Raw genomic sequence first — 16,629 nt, forward strand, 5'->3', positions numbered from 1 at the left:
TTATATTCTGTGCTGTGTGACTGATTTTGCTGCTGTAACACTTTTACAGCAGCAAACACATATTCACACACATTTTTTTGTGATCAATAAATATCTATCTATTTTGCCAGATTGGATGTCTATGGTAGAAAATGGGGAAAGTACCTGAACTTTCTGGAGGGCTTTGTGCTTTGTGATCGGCTTATGGTGTTGTCATTTATACGTATGATCATTTTTTTTATTGTCTGTTTTGTCGTAATTTCGTTGAATGGTCTTAAATATTGTAGTTACTGTGTCATCTCTTCTTGACTTGTGTCTTGGTCAGTGGTGATGAAAAGGGGGGGGGGGGGGGGGGGGGGGGGGGTGTATTCATGCGAATTGTATGTTTTCAGTGGTGGAAGTACATTTACTCAAGTAGTGTACTTAAGTGCAAATGTTGAGGTATTTTACTTGAGTATTTTCTTTTCATGCCACTTTTGACTTCTACTCCATTACATTTCAGAAAGAAATCTAGTTTCTACTGCACTTGATTCATCTGACATCTTTAGTTACTAGTTACTTTACTTACTCCACTGCATTCATTTGACAGCTTTAGTTACTAGATACTTTACAAATTAAGATTTTTGCCCACAAAACACATGTAGTTTATGAAATCTGATGTTTTATTATAAATGAAACTAGCCAGCAATATAACAGCCTAAGGCCAGCTGAGAAGATGAGACCATTAAACACACTGTGTAACTGTTAGGATCCTTCAAACTTTCTACAATGGGAGGGGTTTTCTGCATCAAGTACTTTTACTTTTAACACTTACCACACTGATTCTTTCTAATACTATATGTTCTGAACAAAATGGATTATTAATGCAAATTAATGATAAACAATCAAGTGGATGTTGCATAGTAGTGAACCACTTTTAATGTTCCACGCCTTCTGAAGTGTCTCAATTATGATAATAATATATAAATTGTATATACTAAAGTACATTTTCCTGATGATACTTTTACTTATTTAAGTAATATTTTCAATGCAGGACTTTTACTTGTAACAGAGTATTTTTACAGTGTGGTATTCATACTTTTACATAAGTAAATGATCTTAATACTTCTTCCACCACTGTATGTTTTGTGAGTTGTTACAAAAAAAAAAAGATGGATAGAGAGACCACGACTGACCTGCTGCATGTTGAGACTGGTGTGTGACGGAGAGTAGGGTCCTCCCAGGTCGTTACGGAGGAGGTTGTCGCTGTGCATCTTGGTCTTGAGGCAGGTGATGTAACGGTTGCAGAAATCTTTACAGAGCTCATTGACCTTCTCTAACTCTAATAGGTGGATTCGCAACACCTGAATGGCCTTCACCATCTGAGGGAAACAGAGACAAACCATAAGCAGATCACCTTCACAACATGCTGACCCTGAATCACTTCATTCATTGATTTTATTTTATAAACACCATTCATTTACCCATTAATACTTTTTGAATACATATTATCCACTGTTTACCCCTACATATTTACCAAATAGCAATAAGTGAGCCTTATTATTAGAATTTATTTTTTGAAACATTCAGGAATAGCTTTAATGCAAATTCTAGGATGGTTTAAATAGTCGATCAGTCTACAGCCATGCTAACGGCTCCCTGGGGCTCTGTAAAGCATGGTGCTGCTTTCAGCTAAATGCTATCTAACACGTTGCTGATTACAATAGCACATTATGTTTCCAATGTTAACCATTTTAGTTTAGTGTCGTAACATTCAGAAACATTTGCTAATTAGCACTAAAAACAAAGTACAGCTGAGGCTGAAGGGAATTAGTTTAGCAGGTATTTAGTCATAAAAATAAGTTTTGGGTCCAGTGACTTTTCAACCTCCTGACAGTTATTTATAAAGTCAGGGATCATCAAAATTGGCTGCGACATTTCCCGAAATGCCACTGGAAATCATCTGTCATGAGATTTCTCTTGCCTTCTAAATGCCCATGTCTTTCCAAACTCCTCCAGTTTGTAATGCAAGTTGTTTCTGTTAAGAATTCTAAGACTCATTTGTCTTAACACTATCTTCAGAGCCACAGAAGACATCATACTGTGAACATCCAATTTGGTGGGTGGTCCTTTAAGATAAAAGCAGAGAAGTTCCTTTACTGGCATTTGGTTGATTTTAAAGGCCCTGAACACCCCCAGAGGTCTTTATAGTCAATGTGGCTGATTGGCCCTTTTCCAGGACTGTGTGGTTGTAGTTTGACTGAGTGATTGACATCTTCCAATTTTAGTGTTGTTGCGCCTGTTAGGGCAGGACAAATGACACCTTTTTCATCCATATTGGTAGAAAGAATTTTTGACCTAATAAGTTCCCATCTAATGGTGCATTCATGACACCTGGGAATATCAGGGACCGCCCCCGTGATTACGTTGTTTTTCTGACTGCAAGCATTCACCTGCATTCACAGCATGCTCTTCTTCTGTTGTATTGGCGTTAACGTTATCGGCATAGCAACTTGTTGTATGACTGCCACCAACTGTTGTGTTGTAGTCTGGGCTACTGTAGGCATAGCCTAGAGCATCAGGTGTGAAAACATGGAAAAATGTTTTTGCAATGCCCATAAATTCACGGAAAGAACCTGAAAAGAGTTTAATCAGACGGAATAACTGAAAACACCTGTATGGGTGTTCAGAGCCTTTCAAGGTTATATGTCCTTAAAACTCAATGCAGGATAATCATCAAAGCTCTTTAAGGATAAAGATTGTTCTAATGTTCTGGTTCCTTCTTGTATTTTGGGTTTCTACTAGAACATGTTTTTATGCCTTAATGTTCAATAAACAGTTTATTTTTCTCATACTGCCTGTCTGAATATACCTGGATCCACACTCTCTCAGAAACACTATTTAATTAAATTCCAATGCCTGTCTCTTTAAGCCCCCTTGCCTTAAAAAACCCTGCTCTGATTGGTCAGTGTTTCCGGGTCTCCTGTATCTGCTCTCTCTGAGTTTCTGCACCGTCATTGCAGCCGGGGAATGACGGTTACGGCACTGTAGCAGCACTTCATAACTATATGTAGTAAAGCAAGTCCTGACAGCTCGTTTAAAGGCACAGTTTGTGTGCATTTATCTGTGAATTGAGCATTTTTTTACTTTTTTTGTATTTATGTAGCCCCTTGACCTGCTGTATGATACAAAAAGACATGGAAATCTCACTTTTTACTTAATGAGACCTAAAAAAAGATAACCTCATGTGCCCTGACTGACTAGATACAAGTTGGTTCTAAATATACAGATACATAGATCACCTTAATTAAAAATACTCAGACACACATGTGGCCACATTAAAACAGATTGGGGAAGTGAGATGAGTTGTTTACAGGCAGGTTTTAAAGGGTGAGATGTGAAGAGGAAGTGGCATGCAGCGATTTCTTTTATTGATGAGCAGGGAGTGACATCCGCTTTTTATTATTCATTTCAGAGATGCATATAGATTGAGAGTATACACGCGAGCTGTAATCCTTTCATCCTTCTCTCTCTTAAAGAAAGGATCTCTTTTCTCCTTTTAGGTTTGACTTTTCATACAGTAACCTCCCCCATTCTTTGGGTTTGAAGAGATGTGTGTGTTAGATGTGATTGTGAGACAAAGCAGTTGAAAGCTCAGAAAAATGGGCACACCAAATCTTCAAGAATGAAACTCAACGTGAGATAAAGAAACAATTTTTCCAATCCAGCCAAAAAAATCTAACCAATTATTGGACACCCCTAGTCTGGCCAAGCCAAGCTCAATTTGAGATTGAGCGTTGGTCTGGAGAGTCTGCTCTGTATTTTCTCTACACAAGAGGCATAGCTCAAATGACTCTGTACACAATTGGACAGTCCTTCCACCAATCAGACCAACGATCCGGGTGACGTAGAAGAGACAGCGGCATCAACGGGTAGCTGCGCTTTGGTGGCGCTCGTGGCCGCCGCTATGTTGAATGAAGGTTTACCCAGTCTAGGACCCCCCTGATGTTGTAGCTTCTATATTATAAACCTAAAACCTTGAAATGAAGTGATTAGAAATACTAATATAAAAAAGTGTGCCCATTAGTTTTCATTTTACTCTTGTCATGCCAGTTGCTCAGTTTTGTTTTTCAGTATTTTCCTCAGCATGCTTTTGCTGGCAAGTAGAAACTTAGAGACAGCATTCAGACTTCCATTGGGGCATGAAGAACCTCCACTGAAACATGGCCTAAAGGAAGTCTTGAGGCTGGGGAGGCAGGTTGCAGCGCAGGTTTCACAGATGAAGCTGCCAAGGAAAATCTCCCCACACCAAAAGCGAATCATTGCTCTGAGCAGACATTTTCAAACGATTGAAAAGAATGCAATAGCAGTGGTCCATGGAAGAACTTCTATCATATTAGATACCGATAGACTTGTCTGATATTTAACCCATTTCATTGGAGTTGTGTTTTAAGGGCCCAGGTTTATTACCTCACGGCTATTCATATAATAATAATCAAGAGGTGTTTTGGTTGTAATACATGTTTTTTAAAACAGGAATCATTCAGTATTCATATAGTTCTGTAGCCTCTTTCTGTCTCTTCAGCAGTTATCTGATTATCGACTCTGTGAAGCAGACTGTGGTGCACTCCCTCAGAGTCACTACTCAAGGTCAACAGAATGGACAGAAAAGTGCTTGGCCAGGGAGAAGATAAATCAGCTAATTAAACTGCTCTCACTTAATCAAGGGACCAGTAACTCTTTGCCCATGGCAGCCAGTCAGGCCCTGTGTAACATTACTGTCCTGTGGAAGAGTTAGGGCCCTCTGGGAGGGATGCCCGCACCCAGTGCCTCATAAAACACACAGATGCAGGGTTAATTGACTGTTCAGCACTTGTCGGCCTGCCGGCCCAAGTACTTTAATGGCGAGAGTGCACTTCTTTTTCTTTGTCTCTGCCTTTGTCTCCGTCTGGCTTTAACTCCTCCCCCTCTTTTCTCCATGACATGATCAGCATCCTCCTTCCCTTAATTTGTAATTGCTGCTGGCTGAGGATGGGGAAGAATGATTAGGAGTAGTAATGATGGGATCCACTGCAAATGGACAACCTACAGCGTCATTTCTTTTCTGTCTTATTCTTCATTTACAGATGCTGCCACTTCTGTCAAGCTGCACTTGATAACTGTAGCTGGTAGGTGGCAGCAGAAGGCTTGAACTCCGGCCAACGTCCAGCTAGCTGTCTGGATTTACCCTGCAGAGATCTGAGGAGCAGTTAAACATAGCCCTCAGAAATCCGCCAACACAAAGAAAGAGGAAGGAGACGGACATCTGGCCAAAAAAAAGGGACATCCAGCATCGGAACTAGCCTAGAAAATGAAACGTTGTCTAAATAGACTGATGATTGCCATGCATGTCACAGCAGTTAGCTTACCAAGTTGTCCAACTCTGGATCTTCACTGAAGAAGGGCTTGTGTTCTCGCTCCTGCTGATGCACAAAGTTTTCAATGTCCACATCAAAGCTGGCTGATGTGATGCATTCAGATCCCTGCGTGGCCTGCTCACATTTCTCAAACAACAGCGCCAGCAGAGGGAACAACGGATGTCTGAGGAGAAAGAAAGAGAGAGGCACAGTGTGTCAGTGTGTATAGACGTCGTCTCTGATCTTAATTCATGTCTTTTAAAAGTAAATGTTGGTGCATCAAGCCATAACTGTAGCTCAGAAAATATCCTGAACCAAATTATAAATACAACACTTTAGTTTTCACACCCATTTCTCATGAGCTGAACTCAAAGATCTAAGGCTTTTTCCATGTACACAAAAGACTTATTTCTCTCAAATATTGTTCACAAATCTGTGTTAGTGAGCACTTCTCCTTTGCCGAGATAATCCATCCACCTCACAGGTGTGGCATATGAATATGCTAACTAGACAGCCTGATTATTGCACAGGTGTGCCTTAGGCTGGCCAAAATAAAAGGCCATGCAAAAATGTGCAGTTTTACTGTATTTGTGTGTGTGTGTGTGTGTGTGTGTGGGGGGGGGGGGTAATGTGAGCATTTACCCACTCAATTTGGCAACAACGACAAACGAAAGACAGAGAGAGAGAGATGGATGAACCCTAACCCTAATCATAATACCAGATACTGACTGGTTTAGGAATCCCCCCCTCCCCCAAAAAACCCTTTTCACTGTTCTGTTGACAGTGAGGCGGCTCCATGACAATCCCTAAAGGACATACTGAAAATCCAGACAAGGGTTAGCCTGAGATCAAAACAGATCTTTCAGTTGATGGTGAGGATATAGACGAGTGACAGTGCGAGGCTCCACAGTGTCACCTGCATTGTTACAATCGGCCTTTTTTCAGGGAATGTCACTCACATAAGATTCCCCAGATACACTGTTCAATGGGCCATACTGTGCTGCTGTATTTAGTACATGCCAAATCTTGGAGTATTTCCACTTGGAGGAAATCTTCTGCCCTAACTGGCCAGGGTGACAGACCACAAACTTAGACAGGAGACTGACGCAGAACAGATTATGTTTGCCCCGAAGAATATATTTTATAATGATCTTGGTTCTCTCCCTGTTCTTATCCCATCCTGACTCTATTTTGCACTCTTTGCAATCCTCTATCACGCTTTCCTTTGACTTAAAGGAAACCCAGGGGAACTTCTCTGTAAATGTCCCTGCCAAATCAATGAATGATGAGGACTCTTGGCAGTTTATTACGTATATATAACCCCCGTAAGCTGCGTACTAGTAGCATATTTCATTATTTCCACATCCAGTGGCTTAAGCTGTATTGTCATACATGTCATATGTGTGACCACATATGACATGTGTGATGAAGGATTGGTGCTATTTAGAATAATCTATATTTAGTGTTTGAACCGCAAAGCTTTTTTAGTTATTATTTGTTGTCTGCCGCACCGGCTCGAATTCTTGTGAACTGGAATGAACTAGAAACATGAAACTGGGGGAATAACTGGAAATGGTGTGCATGTGCTTCTATAGAAATATGAACCCAATTGACCACATGGTGGCGCTGTAATTAAGGCTTCAAAATGCAAACTTTTAAAGGCCAGGCCACCCACAGCATAAGTCTGATTGACTTGAAATTTCTCAGACAGGTGCAGCTTAAAGTGCTCTACAAAAAAGCCTCTATGACCATTAAGGTCCGCCTAGAAAAATCTTCCGCAATCTAGCATTTTTTGCAAAATACATTTTTGAGATCTCCTCCTACATCGTAGCTCGGATTGCCACCAAATTTTCAGTGATTCATCAATGGATCAAGCTTATTGTAAGTTGCGTAAAACATGTCCATAGCTCAATTACTTTCCAAGTAATTGACCGATAAACTTTGAAAGGGGCGTGGCTCTGGACAGAAACTAACACCAATCAGCAACAGTAAGGCCAATCATCACAAAACTCACAGGGTTTGTTCAGATAAGTCCCCACATATACCCAGACAGTTGTATATACAAACACTACTAGGTGGCACTACAAGCGCAAGATGGGTGAGTGGCATTACACACAAAATACAATAAATCCCATATTCATGGGCCAATCATCACAAATCTATCAGGATGTGTCCTCATAGGTACCTGAAACACCAGGGGGCGCTATAAATGCAAACACACTGCAGGTGATACAGCGCAAATCAGGCCATAAATGACTAAATGTTTGTCCAATCAACATAAAACTTTCAAGAAATGTGTCCATAATGACCTCACACATACACTGCAACCCCCATGCAAATTGACCCCTAGGGGGCGCTTTAAATGCACAATACCTGGACGTGGAATGACGCAAATCAAGGTTTGAGCTTGGAATCGTAGCTAACGTCTTTATTACCAATTGTTTTTGTGTCGGTCATCTGCTTTTCTCAAATTGCCGTGAGCTGGACTGAGCTCCATTTCACATTGAGTTGAAAATAAATGTTTTTGACAAATCAGTTGTAGGCATTTTAAACAAAGTGCACTGCTCGTCCAATCGTTACAAAGCTTTATAACGACGTTGGACCACATGTATAAAATTACTTTGAAGTCGCTAGTGAGAAAAAAGGTTTGAACCCGCGAATCGGCTATATTTTACATTATTGTTGCTCTCTGTTGTATATATCTGTATGTATATATTCTTGGCACATACACATATATATATATATATATATATATATACATACAGTATATATATATATTTTACTATAACGACATAAGTGAAAGACAAAATTATATTTCTCAATTGCACAAATCCTTCAATATAACATTTGAAAAACACACTTCAGTGAATCCGACTTATCTCGGCCAATTGAAATGCTATCAGCAGTTATGGTTCAACTTCGCACCACGATGCTCTGTGCCAAATTTGGCAAAGATCGGCCTTTATCGGGCGCTAAAATCAACGTTGATGTGTTTTGGCCTGTAACTCAATGCATGCAAATGGGACACTTGCGATTGCCATTTATCTGCCGTATTAATTTCTATTGAAGGGGGTCTCGCCCAGGGTGTAATTCAATGTAGAACCGCCACTGCAGCCTGGGCCCCTGCTCAGGCTCTAAACCATGCCTCTCATTTGCAGCCTTTAATAGCCGTCCATATTATACTCTAATCTGCCTGATCCCAATTTAATGCCGGTCCCCCAGCCAGACGTGGCAGGAATACTAAACAGGAGGGTCACGTGCAGAATGGAGAGCCTCCGCCTCATCTGTTTAATGTCTGCTTGTGGTGGTGGGGGTGTGGGGGATCCAGGTGGGGGTGAAAGTGCGTGTGTGTGTGTGTGGGGGGAGGCTATAACCCAGAGCAAACAGGGTAACTCTCAGCCCTGCAGATGGTGTCTCAAGTTATTTACTCTGACACTGGGCCTCTGTGTTATTTTTATTTTATTAATTTTTATTAGAGAAAGCGGTTCTACCTGCGTTTTAATTTCTACAAACAAGAAAAAATACGACATGCTAGCCCACTAGCGTCAACAACACGACACTGCGTCTGAGTCGTGAGTTGCTTTATAAAGATCACGCAGACATTGAACCACTAACTTTTCACAGGTATCTGCTGTCAAGGGGATGTGACACTGCAGGGCTGAGGACCCAAGGGCATTGTGGGAAGAGCTACAGAGTACACAACGCCTTTATTGGCTGGAAAATGCATAGACTACTGTGCGTGCATGGCAAGAAAACACCAATAGCCAAGGCAAAAACAAAGCAAATACAGCAATTAGAGGTGAGAATCCATGTAACACCAAGAAAGTTTGGGGATACAAAATCAATCAATATGTTTTTATAACAAGAAAAGATTCTTGTTAATGCTCAACGACCCCGAAAAAAGGTTCCAGGCTTGATAGAAGGACCTAGAAAGAGGCTAGAAAAGAGGCTAGAAAGACCCCAAAGAGACCTCCGGGACCGCTAGCTTGTTAGCTGTTAGCTGCAACAACTTGTAAGTTTCTGTCATTTATGGTTATTAAATGATTAAAATATCAATCAAAGGTTCTGTTTTTGCTCGTGAACAATCCTATGGGTTCCAGAGGGTTAAACGGAGATCATTTGCTACTGTATTATATTTCACTAACATGAATAATATGTGTTATGATTTAGTATTGTAACATGAAAAGCAATTGTTTTCCGGTATCACCGCTGCCACATTACGCTTTTTGGCACGTTCTGTCTAATATATCGAGATCTGGATATTGGTCCCGCGATTTTCTTTGTGGCACTCTATGAATTAGAATCGGAATGGTTTCCTTTTTTTTTTAAACTGTTCAGTGTGAGTAAAGCTGTATTATCTCAGTTGTTGGTTTGTTTGTCTGACAGCAGCATTACAGAAAATCCACTGGGTCGATTTCACAAAAGTCACATCCCATCACATGCTGGAGCAGATCCAAATCACGAGGCCGATACGCTCATTATTTTTCACTTTTGTCAACATTGACAGATGTTAAAAGGATCAGTTCACTTGTTTTATTTTCCAACCAACCCATTTCCCCATGCATTTGTGTCTAATAGACCGATGGTGCCAGAAATCTTTGAAATTGCTCCAGTATTGATTGAGATCGCAGTGATTAGCCGGCACGTGTAACTTAACGGGGCAAAAGATATTTTAGTGCTGTGGCTCAATATTTAAATGATTTTGACGTGTATGAGATTGATGAGGGTGCACTATTGCCCCACTAGGTTACGTTGCAGCTCGGTTCGATACTGAACCGAATTAAACGATTTTGGGTCCTATCAGTCTATTCAACACAAATGCATGGGAAAATGGGGTTCAGGTTTTAAAAAAAACCTGAAATAATACTAATTTAATGTGATATTGAGACGATCCGAGATCTGAGTGTGAACCAAGTGAAACTTGCATCTGTATTTTATTACAATAGCAGCCTGGTATGCTAATACACATCCATCTCTCCTGAATCCAAACTGCTAAATGTGTAGTTACTTTTTACACGACGCATCCTTAATCCTTTCCAAATCTGTCTTTTTACAGCTTTTACAGCTAAAAATACAGCTACCAAGTGAGCCTTCTCCTTCATCAGCTATGCTCTTTCTGTTCAATAATATAACAGAAACAATAAAGCATGTCTTGTTTAATGACGCTGGGTCTGATTAACATTCACAAACGGCGAAGACCATTAAACTCAAAGTGCATTCGTTCGACAGACTTTGTTGAGCTGAAATGTTTCGGAAATCTGTAAGCAACGGGTTAACGTACATGATTGACACATTTATCTAGACAACAACAGCTTTGTAAAAGCTTGATGTGGAGCCATTTGCAAATAATATATTATATTTGCTTGTTCTGTCTTGCTGCTGCAGTTCATCTCTTGTCTTTGCTCATTTATAGATGTGACAAACAAACAATTCTCAAACATGTTATGTGGAGCCATTAAAACAAAAGTGCTATAATTAAAAGCATTAAAAATACATGTTTACAACCTGTCATTCCGCTGCTGCTCAAAAAACAACATTTTGTCATCATATTTTTGCAAAAGTGATGATATTCAGCGTCCATGGAGCTACTGTACAAAGCAAGGAAGAAACATGTTTCATGCTGTTCTCTCCTTTCTTGAAAGCTTTCAGCTGAGGAAACATGTTATCATATATGATATGTTTAAGATATTTATGGGATTCTGAGATTAGCTGGAGTGCCTGTGCTCTATGGGAATTGTAAGCTCTACCTTGTCATTGGTGCTCTGCGGCTAACAGCCAGATTTGGAATAAATGATTTAAAAAGGCTAACGCTATCGAGGCAATCGAGGCTTTGCATGAGGAAACATCTCTCCTTGACCACACATGGTGCACAGTTGGACCTTGCCAACTTGGCGCGAGGTAAAAACACTACCTTTCGGCGTTTTTCTATGACCTTTACACAGGAAATCAGGATTAAGGTAGATGGGGTGTGAAAAGGCTTGCATTTTTATGAACGGGAACATGGCATGTGTCTGCTTCTGTGTGTGTGGTTGGGTGTGTGCGTGGTCACGCTATGTGTGCTTTTTTCCAGTCTCCCCACTACCTCCTGCAACCATCCTGAGCCCCCCCATGTCGGCTGCCAGAAGCGGCTGGTTCTATCTGCAGTGCGGCGGAGTGGAGATTGCCGGCTGGGGGATCATTACAAGGGCCATAAAAGAGCGATTTACAGGACGACCAGTGAGTGGAGTCAGCACGGTCCCCACCCTCCGGCACTGCAGCGCGCTGGGTCACCAACCAAAAGCCCAAAACGGAGAATCAGAGGCCAGCGGGGGGAACACAATGACTTAAACATGAAGGTGAGGGACGTGGCAGCTCTAGTGGCATCTGCTTTATGGTCGGTGAGTCACAGGCTGAGGGAGGGAAATAAGCTGCCACTTGAGTTTTGCAGTTTGATTAGAGGGCAGTTCACTTCAAAAGGGAGCTAGAACACTGGTGTAACATTTAAAAACAGGCTTTTGTTATGTGACAGGTCTAAGCTCGTACTTGTCAGTTTCACCAAAGACGTTGGCTGTGATACTGTTCTGCAATGAGCTCTCGTATCTCCAGAATTGTAATAAAATGCATTTATTGGTTAGACTTAAATTCTACATATATGCAATGCATCCTCATGAACGGGTTCGTATGATGTCGTAGGAAAGCGTATGCACAACAATTTGTATGATAACTCACAAAACCATGGCGACCACTGGCCGGTCACATGATGATCGGTCACATGACGGCCTTGCAGTTAAATTTAACTAGGTGACTATCATGCAACGACGACAGTTAAGCTTAGTCACCAAAATGACTAGTTAGGATTAGAAAAAAAGATTGTGGTTTGAGTTGGAACACCGGCCCCCTTAAGCAGTTCTCCAGGGACACTGACACCAGTTTCCTGGGTGAAGGTCTTGTGTTTTCCCCTTAACTTCTTCCGGGACATGAAGTCTACTCCCCGGCTTGTGTTTTAGGACCCAAACATCCCCCCTCCAACCAAGATAGATTTCATGGTCTTATACAGAAGCAGTCAATATGGTGCATAGTAATAACAGTGTATTACAACATAGTAATACAGTATATGGAATCCAACGCTTCATTATACTACCATCATGAATTTTGAATGTGATAATTTACATGACACAATTTTCAAATAGTCCAGGTTTATCTGAAAAGGAAAATGTACAATAAATGAAATCAGGACTTTAACAAACAGACACAGGACCGAAGGCTTTGAAAAATGGACATTTGATTATCTATTATACCATTGTGTGTGCGACTCCATCTGCACAGGAAGACTGTGGAAGAAAGCTCCAGAAAAGCTACTGAATGGACCTCTTGGTGAGAGTTTTTCCCTAGGTCAATGAACTTCCAATCTCCACAGGAATTATTCTTTGTTTGTCACCCAAAAAACTGGATTTTTTGGCTTTTCTCCCGACAATGAAAACCTGCAGATGCAAAGCCAAAGTCTATGGAATAAGTCATGTTTGCCAGCTTTCGTAATAATCTGGCAGGCCACCAAGGGGGGTGCAGAAAGAGGTGGGGGCGGGGTTTGAAGGTATGTGTTTATGTGGGTGTGAGTTGGAGAGAGAAAGAGAGAGAGAGATGGAGGTCTCTCACTCTCTCTGCTCCCCACTGTTTGCCAGCTTAATCAGGCCTGCTGTACCCCCGTATATTAGAAGCCAGTCTGTGATGGAGTCCTGCTGCGCTTGCTCCTGACAAGGCCCCTGTTTCCCCAGGCTACATGTCTGAAGCACACCCTGCATAAGGGTGTGTGTGTGTGTTGGGGGGGGTACGCACACATACTGTAAATGTGCACACACACACACAGAAAGAACCTCCGGCACTATCTGAATAAATCCTGTCTCCTTATCCTCTACTTTTCAAACTCCCCTTTTCATTCTCATGCCCGGCCCTGAACTTCACTGGGGGTTGGTTCCTCGGAGGCCTCCTGAGCCAAAAAAGCTCCATCCAGTCTGTGGTGTGTACAACATCGCTCCCAACACCAACTGTAAGCAGTGACGCAGGCTGAGTCCACAGTAGATGTATACAGATGGGACATGAGTATGAAGTGTAGTTCCCCTAACCCAGAGTACACTACCCTCACTTTACTGTAACTCAGTCTGCCTTAATTAACGTATATAAATATGGAAATAATATATAGTATTTTCTCACCTGCATGTGCATGCATGTACACACACACACAAACCCTTTAAGTTGTTATGAACATCATTATATTCATTTATTATATAAACTGCCTGCTCCCTTTAACACACAGTATCACAGAATCATGTGACTTTACACAAATGATATCCTCACACACAATTCTTTTGTCTTTTTCTGTTTCTGAATGATCATTTGTTAAATATGCGTTTTCCTTTTCCTGCACCCTGCTCCTCCTCGTACCTTCTGTACCTGCACAATTTATTTAATCTATTCATTTTTTTATAACTTTCATTTATCAAGTGCAAGACACAGACATAAAGAGAACAACACCTTCCCCCCTCCCCTGACCCATGGTCCTCTTCTAAGTTTAAAGCATATCCTGAATAAGTAAATAAAATGACATACATGTGAAATACTAAAGATGCTAGTGCTGATCTCCTCTGGACAAATTTGAAACACACACTCATAATTTTCACTCATGCATAGAAACACAGGTGACATGCAACTACATGTATGTGTACTTCTCTCCCTACCAAAAACAACCAAACACGTTTTACCAATATCCAATAATTCTTCACACTGTGTCTTTGTGTTACGGTGTGTCACACCTCTGTCCGCCTGATTTGTGACCTAGTGGCGTGCGTGCGCACCCGTGCACAAACTAATCAGTGAAGGACGTCAGAAAAAGTCAATCACATCGATTCTGCATCTGGCAAAAGTTCTTTTCCTCGGTGAAACAAAAGCAAGGAAGACAAAACTTGTGTGTTTCCAGAGGGCATTACTTGACAGCTGTGAAGTGCAAATGGTGCTCTTCTGTGTTTGCTCTAGGCCACTCTTTTGCCAAAAAACAGATAACATGGATTACTAAATTGCCCAAGTAAAAAACAAAACTGTGGACTTCCTTTCTCATCCTAAGTCAAGCGGTGAGGAAACTCATAAAAGCCGGTATCTGAAAGAAACAGCCAATAAAACCACTTGAGCTTTGACACAGTTTCCTGCATTCAGCAGCGGCTGAGCACCAGCACACGCTGACCTGCTAAATGGAGGAGGCACAGCCTGTTTCAAGCCCGTCAGCCAGCCAGAGCCTTTGCCCTGCTGGATATGCAGCGCAGTGGTCCAGGATGCATTGATGCAGTGTGGCAGTGAGGATAAACAGACTTTATGGTGCATTACAGAAGCCGGAAAAAAAACCACACAGATGAGCACATGTGTCGCCAACGGCATCCTTGGATGTGTCAAATTAAACTCTTTCCCTCCTGTTGTGTACGACATGAGAGGTCTTCAAATCGTCTTTTATGCCATTAACAACAAGTGCACACACAAGCGTAAACACACCCAAGGATGGGTAGAGTCCTGTATGTCTTGGAGCTTGTCGACTGTCAGCATGGCGGCGTGTAACCCCTTTGCCGCAAATACACACACAACCTCCAATCCAGTCTCAATGCAAAATAGCCAGGGTGACCAGCGTGGGAGAGGCTTTCAGCAAAGACCCACTATGGACGGGAGTGAATGGTAATATGCACCATAGAGGGCTCTGCACTGCAACACGCCAGCTTTGTAAAAGGATCCCACTGCTGTCAAAACGCAGAATAAATCCCATTTCAATCCTGTTTTCTTTCACTTTCGGATGGAAGTAAAATACGTTACACATCACTAAAGCCAAGAGTGCAATATGTTTGATGCAGAGGTCCTTCATAATTCATCTGAAGGACAGATTGCATTCTTTATTCTAGACGATGGTAATAGCGCGCGGTCTGGAATAGTGTGTAGACCATGTAAATGTATTTGGCTCTTACTGTACACAGTACAGTGTGAACCTTCCTGTGAGGATTCAAGCATGAAAACACACACTGGTCTTACTGGTTATGATTGATTCCCTAAGTTCTGTGCATGTAAAGCAAGCAAAGCAGTTAACTCAAACAAGCGGCAGACATAAAAGTGGGACCTCAAAACAACTCCTCTACCCGAGTTATTTCTAAGCATCACAAGGACGTTTCTTTTTTTTTTTTAAGGGACCATTTGGAGGCCTCTTTCAATTATGTGCATGTTTCCGTCTCGGAGCCGAATCAGCTTCCATCAACTGGGAAAGCTACAATTCGCAACCTAAAAAAATAAAAAAAAGCCTCACTGGCTTTTTTTTTTAATGAGATGCAGAGAATCCAGAAGGATCTTTATAGTAAATGCCACAACTCATTAGGCTAATTACCCTATCACACACTTACTCCGCTGCAAATAACTAAGTAGGCAGAGAGACAGAGAAAGGGAGCGGGGAAACCACACATCTCCCCATAAAGTCGGCATTCTAGCAATTAGTGAAAAGAAACATTAAAGCCCACGCAGACTTCCTGAGCAAAATAATTAAAGAAAAATGGCAGAGATGTTGATTCTCTGTGCTGTTCTCTTCTCAAAGTCGACAGCCCCCATGCCGTATGAGCACTGTGTAGAGGCAGGAACACTGGCGGATCACGCTTCTATTAAAATAAGAGTGCTGTTTGTGTTTTTCTTTTTTTTCTTTTTTCTTTTTTTTTGTGTGCATAATGCGAGTCACTGCGGGAGACGGAGACTTGCGAAGTCAAATTTAATTGCATTTTTAACACAGTAACAAGGTGCGTTTAGTCATTAGCTCCTTGCATGGGCAAAGGAATAATTCCAAAAATTCTAATGTGCTCTGCCTCCTCTGGCTACAAACAGCAAGGATTTCACTTAAGAGCTACAAATAATCATATTTTAACGGCACATGCTGGCGAATCCTGAGCCGGTGTTGCTCCCTGAGCTCTGACGCTGTTGATCACAACATTTTAATCAGCCATCATACACATTTTACAGACTCTATATTCTCTGTAGCACCCTTGCAGATTTAAGTACCTCATACTCCCATCTTAATGTATTCTCATCCTGTCGGGTTTTACGTGAAGGCACCAATAATATACAGCTGTACAGTAGTTGCTTGTAAAATGAAATAATAAGGACCCTCATACTCTATAAAATGCCCATATGATGCTTTTTGGCTTTTCCCCTTTCCTTTATTGTGTTATAGATCTTTTTTATGCATGTTATAGGTTTACAAAGTGAAAAAGCCCAAAGTCCCCCCCCCCCC

At 41.4% G+C, this 16,629-nt stretch overlaps 1 protein-coding gene across 1 annotated transcript in view; it reads right to left on the reverse strand.

Moving 5' to 3' along the window:
* Positions 1 to 16,629, reverse strand: part of LOC116700554 (pbx/knotted 1 homeobox 2) — a 127,262-nt gene that overhangs the window by 16,038 nt on the left and 94,595 nt on the right. Inside the window, exons 5-6 of the mRNA XM_032533844.1 lie at positions 5,367 to 5,538; positions 1,155 to 1,340 (exon numbers count right to left, since the gene is read on the reverse strand). Coding sequence (XP_032389735.1) covers positions 1,155 to 1,340; positions 5,367 to 5,538 — 358 coding nt within the window. The remainder of the gene's footprint in view (positions 1 to 1,154; positions 1,341 to 5,366; positions 5,539 to 16,629) is intronic.

Source organism: Etheostoma spectabile, chromosome 13 (genome assembly GCF_008692095.1).
Source record: "Etheostoma spectabile isolate EspeVRDwgs_2016 chromosome 13, UIUC_Espe_1.0, whole genome shotgun sequence".
In the NCBI taxonomy this organism is placed as follows: Eukaryota; Metazoa; Chordata; class Actinopteri; order Perciformes; family Percidae; genus Etheostoma; species Etheostoma spectabile.